At 33.8% G+C, this 24,373-nt stretch overlaps 3 protein-coding genes and 1 long non-coding RNA gene across 8 annotated transcripts; all 4 read right to left on the bottom strand.

Moving 5' to 3' along the window:
* Positions 1–2,064: 2,064 nt before the first annotated feature.
* Positions 2,065–7,789, bottom strand: LOC108993556 (thioredoxin domain-containing protein PLP3B-like). Of its 3 annotated transcripts, none has more exons than XM_018968524.2 (9): positions 7,512–7,789; positions 4,789–4,894; positions 3,770–3,844; positions 3,633–3,680; positions 3,381–3,523; positions 3,175–3,247; positions 2,938–2,999; positions 2,497–2,594; positions 2,065–2,424 (listed from the first exon to the last, which is right to left on the bottom strand). In XM_018968524.2, exons 2-9 carry the CDS (start codon positions 4,870–4,872, stop codon positions 2,315–2,317), a joined length of 693 nt encoding a protein of 230 aa, XP_018824069.1. In that variant the 5' UTR covers positions 4,873–4,894; positions 7,512–7,789; the 3' UTR covers positions 2,065–2,314. The 3 variants fall into 3 exon arrangements, with proteins under 3 accessions (XP_018824069.1, XP_035538969.1, XP_018824070.1); XM_035683076.1 differs by having other exon boundaries at positions 2,497–2,620; positions 7,512–7,772; XM_018968525.2 differs by having other exon boundaries at positions 4,789–4,908; positions 7,512–7,769.
* A 3,323-nt stretch (positions 7,790–11,112) lies between these two features.
* Positions 11,113–13,081, bottom strand: LOC108993528. Of its 2 annotated transcripts, none has more exons than XR_001996517.2 (3): positions 12,961–13,081; positions 12,471–12,595; positions 11,113–11,594 (listed from the first exon to the last, which is right to left on the bottom strand). It is a non-coding gene; the product is annotated as an uncharacterized LOC108993528 (long non-coding RNA). The 2 variants fall into 2 exon arrangements; XR_001996516.2 differs by having other exon boundaries at positions 12,476–12,595.
* Positions 13,082–14,052: 971 nt separating this feature from the next.
* Positions 14,053–16,087, bottom strand: LOC108993558 (AAA-ATPase At2g18193-like). Its single transcript, XM_018968528.2, has 2 exons — positions 14,781–16,087; positions 14,053–14,673 (listed from the first exon to the last, which is right to left on the bottom strand). Exons 1-2 carry the CDS (start codon positions 15,753–15,755, stop codon positions 14,137–14,139), a joined length of 1,512 nt encoding a protein of 503 aa, XP_018824073.1. The 5' UTR covers positions 15,756–16,087; the 3' UTR covers positions 14,053–14,136.
* Positions 16,088–20,533: 4,446 nt separating this feature from the next.
* LOC108993548 (AAA-ATPase At5g17760-like) lies at positions 20,534–24,148 on the bottom strand. 2 transcript variants are annotated; one of them, XM_018968511.2, is made up of 2 exons: positions 22,988–24,148; positions 20,534–21,258 (listed from the first exon to the last, which is right to left on the bottom strand). In XM_018968511.2, exons 1-2 carry the CDS (start codon positions 23,960–23,962, stop codon positions 20,749–20,751), a joined length of 1,485 nt encoding a protein of 494 aa, XP_018824056.1. In that variant the 5' UTR covers positions 23,963–24,148; the 3' UTR covers positions 20,534–20,748. The 2 variants fall into 2 exon arrangements, with proteins under 2 accessions (XP_018824056.1, XP_018824057.1); XM_018968512.2 differs by having other exon boundaries at positions 20,534–21,249.
* Positions 24,149–24,373: the final 225 nt, after the last annotated feature.

Raw genomic sequence — 24,373 nt, 5'->3', positions numbered from 1 at the left:
TTGTCAAAAAATTAATTTTGTTCAGAAATGAAGTAAATATTAATGTGTATGGTATATAAGGTGCTCTAGTGAAACAGATATTCTTTGGCTAGCTGTCAGATACTAGAAGCAGACTTGAGCACTCTGAGCATATGCTGATGGCGAAATTGGTACATGTGGGGCAACTGGAGAGGTGATATTATGATGCACTTCCTTCCATGCATTGACGAAACCAGCAGAGTTAATTTTTTTTTCTTTTTTTTTTTTTTAGGGAGGGCAACAACTTTTCCATCGTGTAATACGTTTATGTAAAATAAAAAGGAGATTACAAATTTAAAAAAAAAAAAATTATTATATATAAAATTAGATTTCGATAATTTATTACATACGTATAAAAATAAAATTCTAAAAACATAACTTAATATACATTTCAGATTTATCATGAAAGAAATAATATTTATCCATTATTATTTTTCTAAGGAAATATTTAGAATTTTTTTTTTTTTTTTTACAAAATCTATCATGTGATCTTTTAGAAGACAATCTTTCATTCTAATGAGTAATCTTTTATTAAAAGGCAATCTAGTTTTTAAGTTTCATGTAAATCTAAATATTTTTCGTATAACATTAAACATATAATAATATATTTGAGATCTTAAATAAATTTTTTTTTGCTCAATGAAGTCTAGAGGATGAAACCTCTCAACTACTTTTCATATAGATAATCAGTTTTAAATGATTTTTCTTATATTTTTACTTTAAATTTCATATTAAGAAGTCTAATATTGTATAACAAAAAACTTTAGAATACATGTTAATAAATTTATTATTTCTTCTAAACTTAGTTTAAATTAGTCTTAGTGAGGCCATATTCTCTGAAAATAGATAATATAAGCCCAACGTGGGTCCGCCACTGCTTCCATGGTGATGATGTACATAACTTCAAGTTTCTCTCAGTTTGGGATCATTCATGGCACTAATTTTTAATCATTCACAATCTGAATTCCATAAGCTCTTTGAAAATCTGGAAAGCACTGGAATATATACTGCCTTGTGCATTTTGTATATTAACATTTGGTTTGTTCACATGCTTGAATCAGTCCCTATTTTATCTACAGCTGCTACACCATTAATATAAGAAAAAATCTATTTAGCAGCCTTTCACTACACGCCTATTTTTATTTTTTATCTTTTTTTTTTATTTATTTATTTTCCCTCAGCAGATGTGTGGTGTAATGCTGCTGAATAGAAGAACTATAATGTCCTATTTTCTGGTCTGTTTTTTAGTCTTAAGAAATTCTCCCATTTGAATAAGAATGGGAAGCATGCTGGTGCTTGTACTTCCATGGTATTGATATGGTCAATCTTCAGCATAAAAAAAAAATTTTTTTTTTTGATGATTTTTTCATGCTTACTGTTGAATGAGAGTAATTTACCTTTTATATCAGAATTTTTGAACTTTAGACAAAATCTCACGCATGGCTCATGAGATGGTAGGCAGACGAAGACAGAGAGCTAACAGGTAAAATGCATTGTAAATACATGTCTCGTAACTATTTGAGTATTAGAAGGTCGAGAATTCCTGAGACTCATTGATAAAGCAAATGCATTGTAAATGCTCTTGAGCCTGTATTACATATCTGCTGCATGCCCGAGACCAACTTCCTACATCTACGATGTCATGATCTGATACTTGTCGTGAGAGCATGTTTTTGTTGTTGCTGCTCTATGTGGTGTCCCATGTTTGATTTGCTATAGCCTATAGTTGGTGCTCAACGTGCATTTTTTTTTTTTTTTTTAATGAAACAAGTGTTTTTGGTGAAACAATTATTATCAAACAGGATAATTCATGGGGCTTCCTAGGCATTCTGAAATTATTATTTTTCATTTGGTCCACCTAAGATCAGGCCTTGTTTGGTTACACAAACTATCTCATCTCATTTAATCATTACAACTTTTCTAAACTTTCCTACAAAATACAATAACATTCAACATTTTCAAATTCTAAAATAAAAATAATATTAAAAAAATATATTCTAACAATATTTTGTTCAATTTTCAACTTTTATCTCATCTCATATGTAATAACCAAACAAGAACTACACCTTTTTGTAACCATCCATTACTTTCATGAATCCTTGGTGTCCCATAAACACTCCACACACATAGAAATTCCCCAAATTAGTATTTAGTAATCAGAATCCAAAAAGAAAGCCATTGGGATAAATCCAAATTAATTATAAGTGAATTTAACAACACACGCGTTTAAAACCCTCTCCTCACCCAAATGACCTAAAATGAGAATCCATGTAGACTAAGTGCAATTCTTCCATTTTCAGTCGGAATCAGAATCAGGATTCATTGAGGATCTCACTGCCCTGCGCATATTTTCATGATTTCCATCGTTGTCTTCATCTTCATCTTCTTTCTTCTCACTAATAATACCTGTAATAACGATTGTTGAGACTCTTGTCATGAGCTAAAAGAACGCAAAACATGCCAGGCAAAAGCATTTACCTTTCTTTATTAGTAGCACTTCCATTGTCTTTGTGGTGAAATCATCTTTTCCTCCAAGATCTTGAAATCCAACCAGCCTATCAACTGCGATTCCTTTCCTGAGTAAAAATTGTGACAAGAATGTCTTGATGCATAAGCTTGAACTTAGATCTGAAGGTCATATAGTTTCATATAGGCATATCAGCACTGCCAACCTTAGGCTAACAATCATTGAGGTATCATTATCTGGGCTAAGCTCCAGGAAAATAACACCAATTGTTCATCCTTACTGTTTTCAAGAAATAAACTAAAAGAGGTCCAGAATAACACAGCTCTATTTTTAGAATTCCAACTTCTTTTGACTTATCCTGTCTTTCAAAATTACCAAATCGGACAGTACTGACATGCCTCTAGCATCTACAAGGAACAGAACATTTAAAAGACTAACAGATATGCCCTCACCTGAACAATATGACACAAGGCAAAGTCTTGACTCCTAGTTTCGCAATGAAGAAGGGTGCATTCTGCATTTCATTTCAGCAAATGTATCTAAGTATGCAACTTGATTTTTTTATTAGGTCAGACTTTTGCAACAATTGAATCTTCAAATTCCAATGTTGGGATCAAGTATACTCAAAAGAGAAACACCAAAAAAAGTTCTTTCTTGCAACATATTTACACAAACTAATGTATACAGACCTCTGCATCCAGCTTGATGAACTTTGTACCAATGTGCCTTGGTGCTAGGGACTTCAAATGCTTATCCATTATCCTACACAGATCCATTTGGTATGAACACATGAACTTTTCAATTCATATATTCAAGTACATGATCGTGTGCATCTATTTTGGGGGAGGGGAGGGAGAGAGAGAGAGAGAATACAAGATTAAACTAAATGTTTTACTTGCAGCGATAGAACTCCTGATGATAGAAATGACAAATCACTTTTTCACTACTGGTAACTTCGCCCAAGAAATCCCCCTCAGTAATCTCCCTGTATTCTCCATGCCCTTGCCTTTTTAATGCTTCCCGCTTCTCAGCTTCTTTCTATTCAAATCAATTCCATCATAAATACTTACTAATTACAATATACTTCCACCAAATCAATTTATCAAAGTACATCCAAGAAAATTTAAAAAAACATCAAAACTCTAACCTTGAGAGCTGCAATCCGATCTGCATGCAATTTTTCCAGCTCCGGGTCCTAATATCACCCGATGCAAGTACACCTCATAAATAGAAACAAGTGCATTAATTACCAGATGGATTAAATAGAAGCACCATCAAACTTACATCCATCAACTCATCAAGGTCGACCTCCTGGTTGAAAGAACTTGATGCCTGTGGCTTCCCTTGAGCAAGCAACTCCTATAAGATACTAGACCACATTAGACAACAAACAACAATCAACATACTATTCAATGTGGCTTGCAAACTAATGCAATTAAACAATATATTTTTAATCAGTTGCTTAAAAAGCATACCCACTTTCATGCAACTCGGGAGGAAAGTAATATAACCTAGTAAACCCATCATTTACTGTCATCTAAGCTAACCACTACTCAGCCCGCTTCAACCAAAAGAGAGTTATAGTACAGCGGAAATTTGCATAATCCCAAAAACAAAAACTCTAGATTCACTTATTCAGCAGGGAAATAAACAGGCTTAATTTAGATGGGGGTAGAATATCAATGATGGTCTCAGATCATTGCTTAACATATTTTTTTATGATAAGGAATTCTAGAAACTGTGTAAACGCAACATGTCTTTTACCCGGTTAAATGTTGGATGAATATAATGCAGCAGCACAACACAAATCAAGTAAATCATCGGCTTCACCAATGGGACATGACTCCTAAAAATTGTTTGCATTTAAGGGTTTGAACCTTACACCTGGAAGGAGCATACCTCCAAGACCAAGGAATTTACCACCTGAGCACACCCCTAGGGGTTCAATGCTTAACATATTGACAGAGAGATATCTGATGCCTGAACTAATTCAATGGAATGCCTTAAAGCTTCGCCAGAGGAGATGGCTATACCGGAATTAAAAAGGTAATTGCACGCTACAGTAGCTGTTGAGATCGTTGTTTGTTAAGAAAATTGTTATATATAAACCATAAAAACTAGGAAGTGTTAAATCGCATTTCTTTACTTGCAAAAACCCATCATTGGAACATAACATACTAACATAAAATTACATAATAAAAAGAAGGGTATAGTTGATAAACTTCCACTTCAAAATTCAATTTAAAGATGACAGAATGGATTATAAACGATATGGGAGATAAAAAAAAAATCAAGAGAAAAACCTTCTGATAATCACGAGCAGCAGCTGCCATCACATTTCCAAATGCTAAGTTAGACAGAGTTGATTTCACTGAATCCGGATCCATCTGTTTCCTCTTTCCTTTATATCTGAAAGATTTAAACTATATTGTATTGCTTTCAAATGAAACTTGTAACATAAAAAAAAATAAGAAATAAAAATCAAGAACATTTTTAAGGTGCAAAGATAGGAAACTGACTAATTAATCTGTTCCATAAAATCTTTGATCAGCAAATTCTCTTGAAATGTTCAAGGGAAGTCATGCATAATGATCTACATATAGTTAGGATTTTATTAGATCATTCAGAGACTCCAAACCCAAGTGAAATAGTGTTTCCTGCAATGTTCACTCGAGTCAAGGTCAAGCTAAAGTCAAACTAACTATATGTTTAGTTGTTCGATTGGTTCGATGCCGAGCTGTTTTGACCAAGTAAAAGTTAAAATTTGAAGATTCTTGTAAAATATAAATTTGTAGAGAACTGAGTTAGCTTTCCAACGCTACCAGAATCATCTCAACCCAATGTCAGATAAAAAAAAGGATGCAAATCCCTACCTATTTAATTATATCAATTTCATAGCCATTTTATTGCTAGAATTTGTTCTGGGATTCTTATCAAAATAGTATTCATATCTATCTTACGTCGTAGTGGTAGGAAAGTTAAAATAACAGAAAGAAAAATAAGGCCGAGAAATAAGAGGTAAATTGTATATTACAACAAACAAGATTTAGGGAAGATAATTGTCAAAATTGTGTCAATAATCTAGTTACAATCATCACAACTATAGGAAACAATTAGAAAATAACAAACTCTAAATAATTGATTAATTATGACTTAATGAACATCCATCTATTTTTGTGAAATGTTCCCACACCATTGATGGGTCCTTACTTGCCTTCCTTTTGGGAGGGAGACTGGTGTTACTATTACTAGATAAGTTAACGTTTGAAGCTAAAGGAGTAATAATCTCATCGTCTCTTAAATTTGTAGGAGTGTCACTTCTGAAGCAATCCATGATATGAACTGACATATAATTATCACATAAAAACATGAGAAAATATAAAAACTCAGCAACACTATACCAATAAGATTTCAACAAATAGATAGAACATGTGCATGCATTATCTAAGATCATATGCCTAGAACCCAGCAAAACAAATACATAACAGTTTACACATATTTATCCCTAAATTGGTGAATTTATGATTTTTCAACCAAATGTGGGAAATGAACTAAAAAATATCATGGTTTTGGTTTGTCCAAGATAGAAACAAGGGGCTCAAAAGAAACTTGCACCAGTTGTTAACTGCCTCTCATACTTCTTTTTTGTCAAAAGAAACTGTCTCTTATACTTATTTCCAATTAGGACTTCTGCTATCCCAAATTTTGTAATATTATTCATAGAGGTTTTAGTGGTATTTGATCCTATAATTACATGCAAATCTTTATGACCGCACACTGTTTTATAAGGGTGTCAAGATTTCTATCTTCATCTTCTTGATTGGACCAAATTTGTTTCTAACATAAGAGCAGCAATGCACACACTTAAAATATGAGTCACTACCATGTATATCATTCAATCAAGTCGTTTTAGAAATGCCCATGTTTTTTCTGAGTTAATACTTGTATCAGTGACAAACTTTCAGAGGGACTTTAATTTGAAGAGGATAAATGTTCTCTGAAAAAATGGATAAAACTACTTATAAAAAAAATGGATAAAACTAAGAATTTCATAGCAGGGCCAGTAGGCCCAGTACCCTTAGATTGTTTTCCCTTTCTCCCTTTTACGTGCCTTTATACTTGCAAAATCCAACAAATTTATACCAGCATTCATACTTTTCAGTCTTAACAAGTTGTAGGGATATGATTATAATGATTCAAAGAGCACAACGATTCAGGTCTGAGGCCCTTAGCGATTGGTTCACCTCTTCTCAAGAGCTTTAATAAATACAAGTCAGTTTTAATTGATAGTTACTTGAATTAGAATTTCCATATTCACTGAATGTCACTTTTGACCTTCTGATCCTCCTAACAAGAGCAACTTCAGTCTTCAAGTGTATGAGAGATATAACTATTAAGACCACTTTTTCTCCACAACACCTTGTGGCCCTAATTCTGGTCTCACTTCAAAACATGATGCTGAAATACCAACTCTATGCTGACAGGAAGTGATGCAAAATATAAATAAGAACTGCAAGGACAACTAAAAAAATACTAACTTGTTGTATAGGATATAAAAATTGGGATTTGGTTTCATGTAAATACATGAGCTTTAATAATTTAATTATTTTCTATAACATTTGGATATGAATTGGGTTCGATCTACTTAGCTCCAACTCTGCCAACACTATAAACAAATCTTAAATCTGGTCTAATTTGAATCAGGTTTGGATGTTTTGCCTGACCCAATTGACTAAAGCCAAACTTTTACTTCAGGCCCAGTTGCAATATTGGTCACAAGGAAATCATTGGGGAAGACTTAAAACAGGTCAAATTGGGAAAAAAAAGGGCATAATGTGGCATAATGCACTGTGATTATGTAATTTTATTGTTATTAATTATATTAATAATTGAGCAGCGTGGTCTGCACTGCATCCCATTTTGTGTTCTGCTAAAAATGGGATTAATGGAAAACCGATTTCATCTGGTCTGTTTTCGGCTTTTGAAAACGAACTCAACCCACAATGCACCGAGAAAAGTAGCTTACCGTGGACGGTGGATGGAGCTGGACTGCTATGGTGAGCTGCGAAGGAACGACTGCTTGGTGAGCTTCGAAGGAACGCTGCTTGGTGGGCTGGAGAAGTCGGCAGACAGACAATACTCGGTTGCTTGGAGGCGCGATCGAGGTGAGAGAGAGAGACTCGGTTTCCTGCAGGCGTGATCGAGGAGAGAGAGAGAGAGAGAGATGTCTAGGGTTTGCCGGTTTGGAATGGAGATATCAGATAAGCCCGGACGGGCTGCTCTTTCGCCCGTTAAGTAGCGGGTTGGATGTTTTCCAACCCGTTGTCTAGTTGAATCCGCATTTAACGGGTGGAACGGACTGATTTATCAGCCGGGTCGGGTTATAGTATTTTTTTTGAAGAGAATAACTTAGAATCGATTCGTCTGTTTTATTATAAAAAACAGCTCACTAATAAGTAATCGCCATGTAGGCAATTCATTTGAAACACATATGGGACTGCATGTAAGAGCCTCCTTCGCTCAAACCCTTCGTCTGGGTCATCTCCCTCTTCACTCAAACCCATCTCCTTATTCACGCAGCTAACCCTTCCTTCCTTCCACAAACAGACGAAGATGAAGACAAAAACAGGTTCTTCTCATCTTCTTCTTCGCATGCCCTAAACCTTCCTTCCTCCCACAAAGTTGTGCATTTCCACAAAGGGATGACTCTCCCACCCTTCGTCTTCCCATATACGTGTTCCCAATATCAACCGGGATTCATGGATACAAGTAAAACAAGTTCAATAAACAAAAAACTGAGTCACATAATATAACTCCCCCTGTTAGAATGCTATCAAAATGACAAGTTCTACCAAACTTTAACTTTGACAAGTTGGAATGCATTTCTGGTCCCGATCTTTTGATTTCCGTATTTCACGAGAACCAGTAACACCACTTATTCAATCCCACGAAATTCATCATTGAACTTCAGTTCTAAACAAAATTATATGCAAGTTTTGAAGTAGATCTACTCAAATACTTGAAAGACCACAAGAACAAAAGATTTATCTAACGATGAAAAAACTCAAAACTCAAAATCCCAACAGAAAAATAAAAATTTATATATTTCTACAACCATGATAAACTTCCTCAAGTTAGATTTGGGTATCTGCAAAATAACTAAGGGGAGGGGAATCTATGAAATTCTCCGTTATCATATATTGGGAAACCACTTAATAAAGTAGTCGTGGGCGAAAGAGATGGTGGGCGCGACGGAGATGCTAGGCACAATGGAGATGCTAGGCTCGACGAAGATGGTGGGTGCGACGGAGATGGTGGTGCCGAAATTGGTGTCCGACGAAACTGTTGAGGCATTTGACTGCACAGGGGGGTTCGACTGAGGGCACTGTACTGGGGCGTTCAACGGTGACTAGCTGACGGCACTAGACTGGGGCATTCGATGGATCTGCAATTTGTGAAGGGCGCAAATTCCTTCAACTGGGTTGAGTTTTTTGGCAGGGGCATTCGATTGGAGCATTTGGATGATCTCATGTTAATTGTGTAGAATCGCTGATGTGGCGGCTTATAATTGGTGGCTGATATTCTCTTAAAAACAGCCGAACCACTCCAAAGCATTTCTGTTTTTTAAAAGACATATTTGCCATGCGTGGTATTATTAAGGGTTTAGTGTCGTGTTCGTGTCGTATCAAATTATGAACATTTGATTATATAGATCAATTTAAACCCAACTCATTAAACTAAACGTGTCAAATTTTCAAACTCTAATTCAACTCATTTAGATAATGGGTCATATCGTGTCACCCATTTTGACTCGTTTAATAATTTGTTAAAAATATGTTAACATGATACGACTCATTTAAACCTGTTTGTTTCATGTAAATGGATTGAACTAAAACACATAACTCATTTGATCTGATTAATATAATTTCACATAAAAGTAAAAATCTATATTTATTAGTAAACATCTTAAAAAAAATAGGGTGAAATGATTGTTATGGAGTGGTGTTTCATGTGCAAGAAAGTTGCGGAATCAGTGAATCATTTATTTCTACATTGTGATGTGGCTAAAGTGTTATAGGATGATGTGTTTAGAAGATCCGGACTGACTAGGGTTATGCCAAAATCAGTGATAGATTTACTCGAATGTTGGACTAGACTTCATATTTGCTCTCAAGTGGCAGCTACATGGAAGATGATTTCTTTGTACATATGGTGCATTTGGTTGGAAAGGAATTATATGTGTTTTAATAATAGGGAATGCAATGTAGAAGAACTCTGGGAATTTTTTATGTGTTCTTTGTTTAGTTGGTTTTTAGCTATTGTACTCAGTGTAGGGGCTGTCAATGAGTTTTTGTCCTTGTTTTTCTAGTATTAGAATGTATTTAAATGTTTCTTTTGTATACTTCTTGTGTACATGGGCTCGCCTGCATTTTGATGAATAAAATTAAAAAAAAAAAAGTAATCGGGAAAGGGGAAGATGGAATGCCACCAAGGCCTTCTATGTCAATTTCACAAACCTAGGGATATTATGGTCCCATAAATCCATACTACCCGCCATTTATGAGGCCTCAAAATATATATCGAAATCCAGACTTGTACCCTTTGGGTAGCCAAGTAGATGACTTTGATTTTTTTAAAAGTTTGTTTGACATGTTTTGATTCTTTGTTTAATTGTTTCGATGGATTTTTTTTTTTTTTTCCAATTGAAGAATGTAGGCATTATTTAAATTTTATTTGTGTTGTTTCAAATATATGACTATATTGATGCTTTGTAACTCCATGGAGATTTTGCAAAGTCATACTCAGTATGTCATATGGTGTTCTTAATGTGTTGCTTAATAATTACTTACCTGTTTGGTATAATTATTAACTTTTTATCTACTTGTTTTGTGTCTAAATATTAACTTTTTAATGTTCATAATATGCTTCTATTTGCATATGTTGTGTTGTGAAGGGGCTGTTAGTACAGCTTGTCCAGTTGTGAAGATGTCAATTTGAATGTAGTGCTGCGGGTGACCCAAGCAGTTTTTTTGTCTTGTGTATATTGTGTCGTGAAACAACATTTTGTATCCAGTTATGGAGATGCACTTGGTGTTGCTTGTATTGCTTATAGACTAGGGGCTTTGTGTGCAAACACTTGTTGTGTTGTGGAGATATTGTGGTGTAGTTTGTGTACCTTGTGGAAATGCTATGCTGTAGTATGTGGAGATGTTGTGGTGTACTATGTAGACTAGGGGCGTTGGTAGCATCCACCTATGTGTACTGTGTGTATATATTGATATGTACCTAAAATTTAGACTCTGATGAATATAACAATTTTATATAAATTTCTATTATTTTTTTTTTTTTTTGGTTTAGCTCTAAATTTTATGCATTCTTGCAAGAATTTCTTTAACTCCATACATTTTTTGTTTAGTTTTCAACCTAGAAGATGGCCCATTTTTATTTAGTTCATGCTAGAATTTTTGTTTAGTTTTCAAACAACAATTACATACTCCATACTATCAGGTTAATTACATAGGTTTTCATTACCAACTTGTTGACCACTCTCATTCACAGGTTGTTGTATTTGATAGTCAAACAACAATTCATATAAGTTAATTGCAAGTTCAAGATCGACATTTCACAAACAAATTAATATACATATTCCATACTGGCAGGTTAATTTCACAACCAGCATTTTCTTGCACATATGGATATCATACATATGGATACCCCATTTTGTACATCATAACCAAAACATTATAAGTTAATTACTGTCCAAGTGCAAACAGAAAGCATAGGGAGAGTACTATTACAGTTGATCCATACAAGAACTATATAGATCATACCCAGCTATTTACAATGGCATGTTACAATTCATCTGAATCAAGCAAAAACTATTATAATTGATATAACCCAGTACAAACACAATAATTTTTTCTTTTCCTTGTGAACGTCTCTCTCTCTCTCTCTCTCTCTCTCTCACTTTATCTTCCCTTTTTTGAACTTCATACTCGGGTAGCAATACGCAATCCCACGTCTTCCAAACTACATTCTCTCTTCTACAAATGTTCTCTATCAAATGAAGTATATTTGCCTATACAAAAAATTCACATCTCCTTTCTCCCTGCGCACAATGTAAACATTTAATTAACATAATAAAGCACACTCTGCAAACTGAAAAGCAATATGCATATATAACAAAGATAAATTTGTTTTATCGTGTTATACCATTCATCATTTTTTTAGTCATCTTTTTAATCATTTTTATTTTCAGGTGGTACTACGTAGGATGCCTGAACAAGGCCCTAGCATAATAGATCCTATTGATGATGTTTAATACGAGAAAAATATAATACAAGAAAAAATTAGAGATAATGGTAAATATGTGTTTGTGTGTCTGTGATGAGGTATATAGTCCCACATTGACCTTGACCAGGGGCAATAATTTAATTACCTGTGCAGCTCCACAATCAAGGTCAATGTAAGATTGCTGGTTTGGATAGTGGGATAAAATAAAATGGTTTTAGATAAAAGTTGAAAGGTGAATAAAATATTATTAGAATATTATTTTTTAGTATTATTATTATTTTGAGATTTGAAAATTTTAAATTATTTATTATATTTTATATGAAATTTTGAAAAAGTTGTAATGATGAGATGAGATAAAATGAAACACTCTCTGAATCTAAACGACCTCTATATGTCACAATTAAATAAGATCCGAATGCAATCTTTTAGATATATTGTAACCGTCGACTCAAGGAACACTTGAAAACATCAGGAAACATACAATTTTCAGATACAATGTGGGTGACTTTTTAAAAAATCACATATATAAAACATGCTTAGAGGCCATTTAAATATGGATTCACATATATAAAATATATCTTAAACACATGTATCGCATAGCTAGACTACAATATTGGGTTATCATGGAATTTTGATTATGCTTAGAGGCCAGCAAACAACTCATCTAAAACTAAAACAATAAAAATCAAACCTTACGTCTATTTTTGAATTATTGAAAGATGTTTCAACACGAAATCACATGATAGCTCAACGTAATCATAGCAAAAAGAAAGCACCAATTCGACCGACTAGAAGTCCATCAGCCTGTTTCACCACCTTGCAAGAAACAACAACAGTTCATTGAGCAAAGGTACGTACTCGAAACACAAACTATTAGAAGATTTACAAACAGAGCCGTTGGCACAATCTACAAGTGCAATCAAGGTCCCAATCATCCATCCAAAAAAGAAAATCCACCAAGTATGATGTCCCAAAAAGAACCACTTCCTACCATTACTTAACCAGAACCAAATAAGGGATACAGGATCTTCAATAATTATTTAGATTTCCATGAGGACGAGTTCTCTTCCTCAGATTCAAATACAAAAGTCACAAACCCATGACCTAAAATCACAGACAGGTGAGACAGATGAGTAAAAAGGGAGAGAGAGTGACGCGGGAGGAAGGGAGAGAGGGAGCACCATGAGAGCCAGCATTGAGAGCTTTTGCTCGGTGAAAGCTGATGAAGACAGAGAAGAGGGGGGAGGAGAGGAATACTTTGGGCATGGAGAGATTGAGCTTAGGGAGAGAAGAGGACACATTGTTTTTATTTTTAATGGGTGAACACGGTTTGCCACAATGGTGTATGGTCTAGAATTTAATAACTAACATATGAGAAGATTTTCTCCACCCCAATACGCAAATCGTTCGTTTCCCTCCCAAATGCCAAAAGGAAAATGATTTATACACAACATTTTGTACAACACATTGCACAATAATATTTTAAATGAGGGGTATCTTTGTAAAACACCTTATAAAAGTAACATAATTTTACAAAAATATCCTCATTTTATAATATTGTTGTGCAATGTATTATATAATATATTGTGTGTATATCATTACTCATGCCAAAAGGCCATTATGCACACACAATACACAACAGACACTTAACAAGAAGGCAAAAACGGAACAACACAAAAAAATGAAAGATGGAAAATCCGCGGATAGACGCTTATTATAATAGAATATATATATATGTATGGATAATGATATATTTACTATTTCCTATCATCTATTTATTATTTTATTTATTTAATTTTTTTTACTTAATGGTTAAGGAAATGACTATTAGTGAAATTGTATATATTTTTAATTTTTTCTTAATGATTAAGGATGTTTAAAAAATACTTTAAAAAAATCAAATACACTATAAAATAAAAAAAAGGATAGTAGGGAATAGCAGGCCTCTCATTATCCTTTATATATATATATATTACCTAACAAATTGTTGCTAAAATATAAACATTCAAAGCATCATATCACTGTAAATTTTCTTATAATTTAAAAAACAGACTTCTTAAAATTTTCTTCTAAATTTTACTCATTTTTCAAAAATTCCCTACCTCTCTTAGGAATATTATTTTTTATTCTATTAAAATAATATTCCTCTATTCTTTTTTTTATTATTATAAAATTATAAAAATAAAGAGTTACAAATTAACATGCTTTAGTATAATAGGTTAAATTTATCTTAAAAAAAAAATTATCAAACCACATTGTTTCTTAAAATCATATTTTAAAATATCTGACAAAATATTTCTCTCTTTCTTTTATTTTTTATTCAAGAAATAGATAGCCGAAATACACCACACTTTACACTAGTGGTATGAAAATAATCCACGTCCTCTTCCTGCTCTTACAAATCTTCCACCTCTTCCCCTGATTTTGCTCCCAAGGAATCTATTCACGTTACCATTAGTTTTCAACCTCTTTGCCTCATGATCTTCTTCACTCTTGTTAGTCCCTACACCATCTTTAATCTCCTCGGTTTCATCCTTTTTGCGTTTGAGGAAATTCACAAGCTCTTGGAAAGCAGCATTGGCATCATCACTCTTCATTAGCTCTTCGGCAACCTCGGCTGGGGTCACCTGCGTGCTGTCTATCAGGCCTTCGATCTCTGCGTACAGGTGGTGGCAGTCGCGGTCGTGAGCGCCGGTACCGAGGTAGTTAGAGGCCAAGAGCTTGAACCCACGGCTGGTGCAGTATGACATGTTGATATGCATGTCCATCCGGCCGGGACGCAACAGGGCTGGGTCGAGCCGGTCCTTGTGGTTGGTCGTGAACACGATGATTCGCTCGTCCCCACAGCTCGACCACAGACCATCAATGAAGTTTAGTAGACCCGACAACGTCAACTGCAACAAACAAGCATAAAACAAAGAAACCGAAAGTCAATTTTTATTTAAGATTAAGATTAATGAATTATGGACAGAAAATGTATGTAAAAAGCATAGGAATTTACCTTGGTACGAGAAGGTTCATGGAGGGCATCCTGATTTTGCCGATCCTGCATTTCCACGCTGCAATCTATATCTTCAATGACCAGAATAGACCTATTGGTGGTGGACAACAAGACCCCTCTCAGATCGGAATCGGAGTAAATGCTGGTTAGCTCCAAATCATAGATGTCAAACTTGAGGTAATTAGCCATGGCAGCGATCAAGCTCGATTTGCCAGTACCAGGAGGGCCGTACAACAAATACCCTCTCTTCCAAGCCTTTCCCACCCTTTTGTAAAACTCCTTCCTCCTTAAGAACCTTTCCAAGTCATCAATTATGGCCTTTTTGAGGTCGGGATCCATGGCCAGAGTGTCGAATGTGGACGGATGCTCCAGATTGATCGACCCCCACATGCCCCGGCCCCCTCCATCCTCATCGCCGAATGGGCACTCACGGTTGTAAAGCTTCACTACCTTGCCCTCCTCTTTAATGGCTTTGGCTCTGAGCAGAACATGAGGGAGGTAAGAGTCGATAACCTTGTCTTTGAATTTTTTGTTGAAGATCAGCTCGAAGCAACGCTGCTCGTTGGAGTGCGGGTGCTTGGGTTCGATGCAGACAAACCGCCATCTGAGCTGGATGTTCTCGAACCTATCCAGGGTCTCCTCGCCCTTCATGATGGAGACGCTGAGGTTCTTTTGGCGTTGGGTTTTGCCGACGAGGAGGCGCTCGGTGGAGGGGCTGATCTTGGTGCCGAGGTAGACCTCGGCAGCGTCGTAGACCTGGTTCCGGGCCATGCCGCAGCGCTCGTCAATGACGAGGGTGAGAGTAGAGGAGAGAGGGGTGAAGAGATAGCGGAAGGCGGAGAAGAGGTAGGAGCGGAACTGGTGCGGGACGAGCTCGTTGGCCATGGAGCGGACTAGCATCATGGAGGCGGAGAAGGAAGCATAGGCGGAGAACAATGTGGAGGCTGAGGGGGGCATATCTTTGAGAGAGAACATCGTACAAAACTGAACTCAGAGCTTGGAGAATTCAGCAATGGATGCTTGGAACAGTTGCACAGAATTGTTTATTAATATATATAGGAGGGGTCAAGAGACGAGGTGTTGTTTTGCCCTTCGGTCTGGCTAGGGAGCCAAAAACTAATCTACCTTGTCGAGCAAGTTCAGATGCTGGATAATTATTAAAGGGTCAGGATCCTATGCATCAAGCACCAAATTCTATTCAGTACATCCAAAAAGACAAACGCAGAAAGATAATTTGTTGATTTGGAAATGATATTTTGTTCAGCTTCAACGATAGATTCACAAATGATACGAGCTTGTCGTGGAAAAGGTTGCGAAGGAAAGCTATATGGTGGGGTTTGAATTCAGTCTCAAGAAAATATTATTATTTATTTTAAAATATTACTTTTTTTTAAGTTGCATTTGAATAAGAAAATGATCTTAAATATTTTGTAAATAGTAATAAAAAATAATAATAAAATATTAAATAATAATAATAAATAAATAAAAATAATAATAAAATAATAAATAGTAATGGAATTGTAAAGGATATCAATTTGGTGGAGTTGATATACGTGAAACTCCACCACTAGGCTCTGTTTGGATTCGGAAAGTATTTCATCTCATCTTATCTTATCTTTACAATTTTCTTAAATTTTTATACAAAATATAATAAATAATTCAATTTTTTCAAACTTTTACAAATTTCAAATCAACTTTTTCAAATTCTAAAATAATAATAATATTAAAAAATAATATTCTAATAATATTTTTATAACTTTTATCTTTTATCTAAAATCATCTTATCTCATCTCATATCTGATTTAAAACCAGCCATTTATTTAAATTTTAGGACCAATATTTGAATTTTAAAATTTTTGCAATACGTATTTTAGTTTTCATGAAGCATGCAGATAGTAAATCCGTCAATTTTTGGTTAGAAAATAAATGGGATGCCTTATTTAATTTTCTTTTATTGACTGACATATGACATAAATATTCATATTAACCAATCAAAGGCTGACACAAATGTACTTAATTGTGAGTTTTATGAATTTCACGCATTAATTTTGTAAAAAATAAAAAAACGAGAGATCTTAAAATCCAAATATTAATTTTGCAATTAATCTTAAAATCACGCATTTTCTCTCATTTTAGGTGATTGTCTTATAAGAGAGGCGAGTACATCATTCCGATTCGTTACCGATTACAGAGTAACATAACTCAGCTTGGACACCAAGTTTGATGACTTTGTGCGAGGCTGGTTTTCTACCACTTATGGAAAGAGTGACCCAATTCAATTCTTGTGCCATATTATTATATTCTTCGTTTGGCCAAGACATTCTTTTTTTTTTTCTTTGGTCAAGAAGTACTTGAAACATGGCTGACATGATACGTTATCTGAGTCTCAGCGAATAAAATAAAATAAAAAATTAAAAATATATATATATATATATTTATAACAAAATGACATTCTAAAACATAAAGAGAAAAATAGTAAAATCCTAAATTCTATCTATTTTTTTTTTATATTTGTGTTTTTAATTTTTCAATAAGCATGTGGTACTATATTAGCATTACTTTTTTTTATAAATTATTTTATAAAAAAAAAATTCGTCATAAAATAATTACACAAAAATAAATTTAGAAAATGATGTGTCTTGATGTGTTATGTCATATTGTAAAGTTACTTTTATTATAAAATAGATCTAACAAATTTAATAAAATTACATAAATTTATAAATTTAATATGTGTAACATATTTATATCAGTTCTCTTTATCAAAGTTTCCATTTGATTACAAATTCGTAAAACGGGAATGGGAGGGTAAAATTTATTTAAATTTAATACAATCCAATTCGAACGCTTGAAGTAGAAATCAATTTTGATTTCACTTTATTTTAATTGATTTACGATTTTTAGCTACATATAAATTGCTAATCAATATTTTCAATGAGATGCTGAAACATTTTTATTTTTTATTTTTGACTCGGAGAGAGAAAAAGTACCAACCCTAGGCTTCGTTTGGTTGATAGACTAAATTGAATTTAACTGAGTTCAATCTAATTTTAAACTGAATCTAATATCTAAACATTTAACTCTCAAATTACTAAACTCATCTCAACTCAAAATCTCTTTACACGTGAGACTTATAATTTTTTTAATTCAACACTTCTTTACACACGGGACTCACAACTTTTTTCAATTTTCTATATATATATATATATATATATATATTTAAACTCATTTTAATATTTAAACACATTTAAATTCATATTAAGTGAATCTTATAAAACTTACTCTATTATCTCAATTCATTTTTATTCATAAAGAACTCAATTCAATTTAACTCAGCTCAACATCAAAACGTAATTTAGGAATGACTAAATACATCATGTTTAATTGATAGAAAAAATTACTTTGCCTCTCAAGTTGTATCGTTCAATTTGACCGTTTGATAAATTTTTTTTTATTTAAACATTAAAGAAATGATTTTAAGTATATTGAAATATTTTTTTATTTTTTAAAATTATTTAAATATATTTAAAAAATATGAAAAAAAATAATAATAAAAAAAATAAAAAATAAAGAGCTAAAAAATAACAAGAGGTCATCTTGGGCTACCCTGGCGGCAGAGTAGCCGACTCTCTTGATATTTGCTGTCCCCATTTAGTCGTGCTGAGATTCTTGCCCGATATGATTGTACGTTACTTTAACTTTATGAATTGAAAGGAATCAAGTTGAATATTAAAAGAAGGAAAATGATATAATAACTACCCCTTTACAATTTGTCTACAATTTTCTAATAAAATAATATATTTTTTAAAATATTTATTTTAATTTTAATTCCGATTTGATGTGTTTGAAATTAAAAAAAAAAAAATTATGATAAGTTATAAATAAATTGGACTGCTTTCAATTGTATTATTTTGTTATAATGAAATTAGTTTAAACTTGTCGGAAAAAAAAAAAAAGACTATCATCGATCTCCATTTTTAAATATAGTAAAATTGATTTATGAATTTTAAGAAATTCGTAATTAAATATTTTTATTAATCTTTTGTTAGATAATTAATTAGAGAAGTACTATATCACATCAATTATATCATGTGTGAGTCTTCGATTAGTTGACAAGGATATTGATGCCACCTGCCAGCTAATCATAGATTGATATGTGGCCTCCCGTTAATATTCTAACGTGCGACTGATATAGATTGGGTTATAAATTGGTCCGGTACGGTTGGGAGTTTGATGGATCTAAATTTTGGATTTATTATTTTTTCGAATCGGATTAGATCGAATATTCGTAAAAATTGATAGCTATCGGTCTGATTTGATCTAATTATTTTATTATTATTTTTAAGTAAATTAATAAAAAAAATTATTTAATTAAAATCAAGTTAATTATTAATGTAGATTATATAATTAATTCATTAAAAAATATTTTATTATAATTATATTTATGATATTGATAATAATTATTACTAATTTAGACTTTACTATTTATTATATATAATTATTAATAATATTATACATTATTATATAGGAAATGATTTGTACAAGTTCCAAATAGACAAGTCCCATACAAGTCTTTATAAAAAAGAAGACTCTACCTTAAAAAAGTGTAAAAAAAACTATAATTTATTAGTGGGACCTATTGTTTTACAAAAGGTTTGTATGAGCCTTGTCTATTTGAAACTTGTATCTAGCATTACTCTTAAAAAAAAATACTTAATTATTTTAATTAAGTGTAAATAGTAGAGTATTTATGAATGTATGAAGTATTAATTATTTATATATAATGACATAAATTATTACATAATTTATGATTTATTATTAATTGATAGTATATATTATTTAATCTTTTTATATGATCAATGGTAATAAATTAAATAAAAATTACATCATTAATTTATATAATTACTATATAAAAATAATATATTAAATTATTACAAATATTTTTAAAATATATATAGGAGTTCGGTCCTGTCCGATCCAAAATTTATAGACCCGGGCCAAATTTTTTTGATCCACAATTTATGAGATCGAGATCGACTGGTCTCAATTTCGATCCGATTCGGACCGGACTCCTTACACCCCTAGATATATATCCGTGATTGCAAGTTTTTGAAATTTAAGAGTTATACAGTGAGATTTTGAATTGCGTGCAAAAAAGTAAAAATTCAGCTACTGATTTTAGAATTACACGTTAAAAATAGAGAAGATTTCTATTTAGATCAGGGCCGGCTCAATGGTAAGGCCATTTAAGCCATTGCCTAAGGCCCCTATCCTATGTAAAGTCTCTAAAAATAAAAATGAGATATTTTTTTTTAATTTCTTATGAAAAAAAAAATAAAAACCATTTCATTAAATAAAATTTTAAATAATTTTTATAGTTTTCAATGTATGCAAGGCCCCATAATACTAAATTTAATATTTATATAAAATGAATTTTTTTATAAATAATATAATAAATTATTTATATTTTAAATAATATTTTCATCAAGATCTTGCTAAATTGAGGTACAAAATCTACATTGAGACCTCGTATTAAATTGTTGTAAATATAAATTCATAAAATTGTATTTAAAGATTTTAAATAAAATCTCATTTTATTGTAAAGTTTGAAAATATTCTATATAATAATTTATATTTTATTATATTATAATTACGAATAACTCACTTAAATTTCACTTTAAATTTCAATTTATATTGAGCGGCCCAGATTTGGATATGAAGTCAACGCTTGGGATGAATCCACAGGATGATAGAGATGACTGGAAAACCCAACTCAAGTATATGACTTGGAGTTCCTTAATTTTCTAGTCCTATTCTGTTCGATGGGAAAATTAATCATCTGGGCTTCTTCCATAACACTTGGTTCTCTTGTCATTTAAACCCTAGAGTAGCCTTTAGTCGAGACATGAATCTAACCCCAGTCTGAAAAGATAAGGCGCTACTCAATTCTATATATCGCTGGCATGGCTGGTTACAAACATTTTCTTCTTCTGATCACGCTCTTTGCTCTAGTGTTCCTCGTAGATTTTCTTGGTTTGTTCTCCAATTTCTGCCTTTTGGCCTTCTGAATTCCAGCATTTTTCTGATCTGCAGCAGCATCAGCAGCAGCATCATCGCCTTCTATGTTCTTCCGCTTGAGAAGCTTGATGAGTCCTTGGAGTGCAACATCAGCATTGTCACTCTTCATCAACTCTTCGGCAACCTGTGCAGGAGTTACATGTGTGTTTTCTAGGTAGCCTTCGATCTCTGAAAACAGGGAGTGGTGGCCGCGGATTCCCAGGTAAGTGTTGGCCAGTTGCTTGAAGCCATGCGAGGTGCAGTAGGACATGTGAATGTGCATGTCCATGCGCCCAGGACGCAACAGTGCAGGATCTAACCTTTCCTTGTGGTTGGTGGTGAAGACGATGATTCTCTCATCTCCACAGCTTGACCATAACCCGTCTATGAAGTTTAGTAGTCCAGAGAGTGTCAACTGCACCAGCTAAAACCCAAATTTTGAGTTGAGCATAATACGTTGATATGTTTTCCTTTTTTTTTTCTTTCTTTTTTTTTAAAAAAAAATTATGATATCTCTGTTGTTAATAGGAGGAGAAAAGATTTTTACAACCGAATTGTATAATTACCACGTAATCATTTTAAAAAAGTAAATAAAACATGAGATTCACATGAAAAAAATTAATTTTTTAATAATAAATTTTTATTTTTTTCAAAACGATTATACGGATTTATGCACTTCATAATTGTACGTATAATTACTTACTATCCCATCAAATGATCAAATTAAAAGACAGCATTTTTCGAACAATCATTTATCTTTTCTTTAAGCTGGGTGGCATTGGGAAAAAGTCCAAGCCCTTCGGCCTCTGCAAAGTGGCCACTTGGGTCATGTATGAGAGTCAGATCAAACCAAACTGGGCCTCTTTAAAAGCATGAAAATGGTCAATCAAATTCTCTACAACAATACAATTGGGTTCAAACTCACTCCTTTCATACAATTAGGCCGTGCGTAGAAAGCCCATGCAGTAAAAGTCTTATAGGCTATAGGAGGCTATTTGAATCATATTGTTAGATAGTGTCGGTTGGAAACCAAACATATATAAGAGGACAATTGTTTTTGAGCCATTGTTCAACATAAATAGATGAAAAAAAGGTAAACCCTGTACGTGAAATAGACATGACCATGCTGAAAGATGGAATGGCTATCTAGCTTTACACGAACGAAGATCCTTCTGTGGTACCCACAACGTACTATTCTTCAAATGACTTTCCTACCTAACATGAAATGTGTTCTGTAATTGGTGGTGGTGTGTGAAGATATTAATGGTCATAGAAAAGAAATGCATGGGCCCCATCCATGTTTTTAGCATGCCAAGTGGCCCCATAGATGCATGCTTGCCAGTGCTGGTCGAAGGAATGAAAGCACCAAATCAGAGATGATCACATGATCTCAGCAAATATAACCCCATAACTTATATCAGAAAATCGGTTTTATAAAAAATAATTATTTATTTTTTATAAATATGTTTAAAATATAAGATTATTCTTTAACACCCTCCTCACGTACAAATCAATATTTTTTTTGATCATTATTACGGGATAAATAATATGGGTCCCCATTTATCTTTTGACAGATTATATATGAAGAAATTCTTGAACCCTAAACTTTTAGAACAAGTGATTTCACATGGCAGCTCAGGGAATATGTTTGCTGAAATCATGTGCTTGATCATCTGATTTTTGTGCTTTCATTACTTATAGGCTAGCAAGTGTAACTGTGTTCAGCTGGAATTCATTTACCAGATCCTGTTTTTTCAACCCAATCAAATACTCATGTAATCAGAATTGTGATTCATGACCAACATGCAAAGAGACAAATAATCAAAACAATTAATTAATTTGCCAAAGGCATTGGAAAAGGAGGAGTGCATGTGCAAAAAGTGCAACACATGAGGCTACCCAATACCCATTATTGTAAAAAAACAAGTGTTCAAATCAGAATCTAAAAAGGGACAAGAAGCCCATTATATTTAATTATGGTATAGATGCACCACTCAAGAGCAAATTTTCCATTGGCAGATTAGTCAAGGCAGCCAGCAATTTTAAACTTTTCTTTTTACGTGGAATAGTAACTTTCATACAAATCAAAAGGAGTGCAGAATCCGAATGCAAATAATGGGGAAAAAAAGAACTTGAAAAGTGATCATAAATACCTGTACATCAGATTGCTTACGCCCATCTACACGCCGACGATCTTGAAGCTCGACGCTGCAATCAATATCTTCAATCACAAGTATGGACCGATTTGCAGTAGCCAGCAACAATTTTCTCAGGTCAGAATCCCGCAGTATATTTGCAAGTTGAAGATCATAGACGTCAAACCTCAAGTGATTAGCCATGGCTGCAATCAAGCTGGATTTTCCGGTGCCTGGAGGTCCATACAACAAGTACCCTCGTTTCCATGCCCTCCCTACTCTCTTATAAAACTCTTTCCTCTTCACAAACCTGTCTAGGTCCTCTATAACAGAATTTTTCAGTTCTGGGTCCATGGCTAGCGTCTCAAACGTAGCCGGGTGCTCCAGATTAATGGACTCCCACTTGACTCCATGATAAGCGTAGGAACTATTCAGTGTGTACATCTTCAAGTCCCTCTCCTCATCTTTAATGGCCTTGGCTCTCTCAAGGAAAAACGGCACGTACGTGTTCAAGATCTGTTCCTTGTGTTTCTTGAGAAAAGTCAGCTCAAAGAAGCGCTTTTCAGATCTCGGTTGAGAATCGTTGGGGTTGCTTTTCTCTGACTCGGCACAAACAAATCTCCACTTAAGCTCAACCCCATCGTATAAATCAATCAGTTTCTCTCCCTTCTCCAGCCGGATCATAAGATTCTTCTCCTTGGGGCTTTTGCTGATCTTAAGCCTCTCGGTGTTGGGGCTGATCTTGGTGCAGAGGTAAACCTCTGCAGCATCGTAGACTTGGTTCCGGGACATGCCACAGTTCTCTTCGATGATTAGGGTAAGTCTATCCGAATGAGGCTTGAAATAGTATCTGAGGGTGGATAGAAGAAAGCCACGAACCGGTTGGGGAATGATTTCGTTGGCCATTGAGCGGACAAGCATCATTGAAGCGGCCATGGAAGCATAGGCTGAAAATAGCGATGATGGTGAAGGTATGTCTCTGGTGGGAAACATGATTGCAAAACTTTGAGCTCGCTCAACCACGTTTGACTGTTGTTTCAAGGTTTCAAAACCAAGTTAGAGCTCTGAAGGAACTAGCTTGAGCTGTGGGAGTAGTAGTACAGAAGTTGTAGTAGTGCTCCCAAAACATCATCATATATGTATATATAAAGATCATTTAATAACTATTTACTTTATCTTTCGAATGGGAGGACCATAGCATGAGATGATCGACTTTCTTTCATTTTTTTTTTTTTCCCCTTCTTTTAGAGTCGTTGACACGTTGTCTTATTAAATATTCATAAAAAAAAGACGACAAGAAAAGCTTCTGTGGCACGAATGATATAAGGTACAAATGGCATAAAAAGTATGCTGGTTCAATGCATGTACTTACTTTTTCCACAATCCAATTGCGTGTCGAACCCG

The sequence above is a fragment of the Juglans regia genome, chromosome 11 (assembly GCF_001411555.2).
Source record: "Juglans regia cultivar Chandler chromosome 11, Walnut 2.0, whole genome shotgun sequence".
In the NCBI taxonomy this organism is placed as follows: domain Eukaryota; kingdom Viridiplantae; phylum Streptophyta; class Magnoliopsida; order Fagales; family Juglandaceae; genus Juglans; species Juglans regia.
The sequence above is the reverse complement of the archived record's forward strand: the minus strand, read 5'-3'. Positions and strand labels throughout refer to the sequence as shown.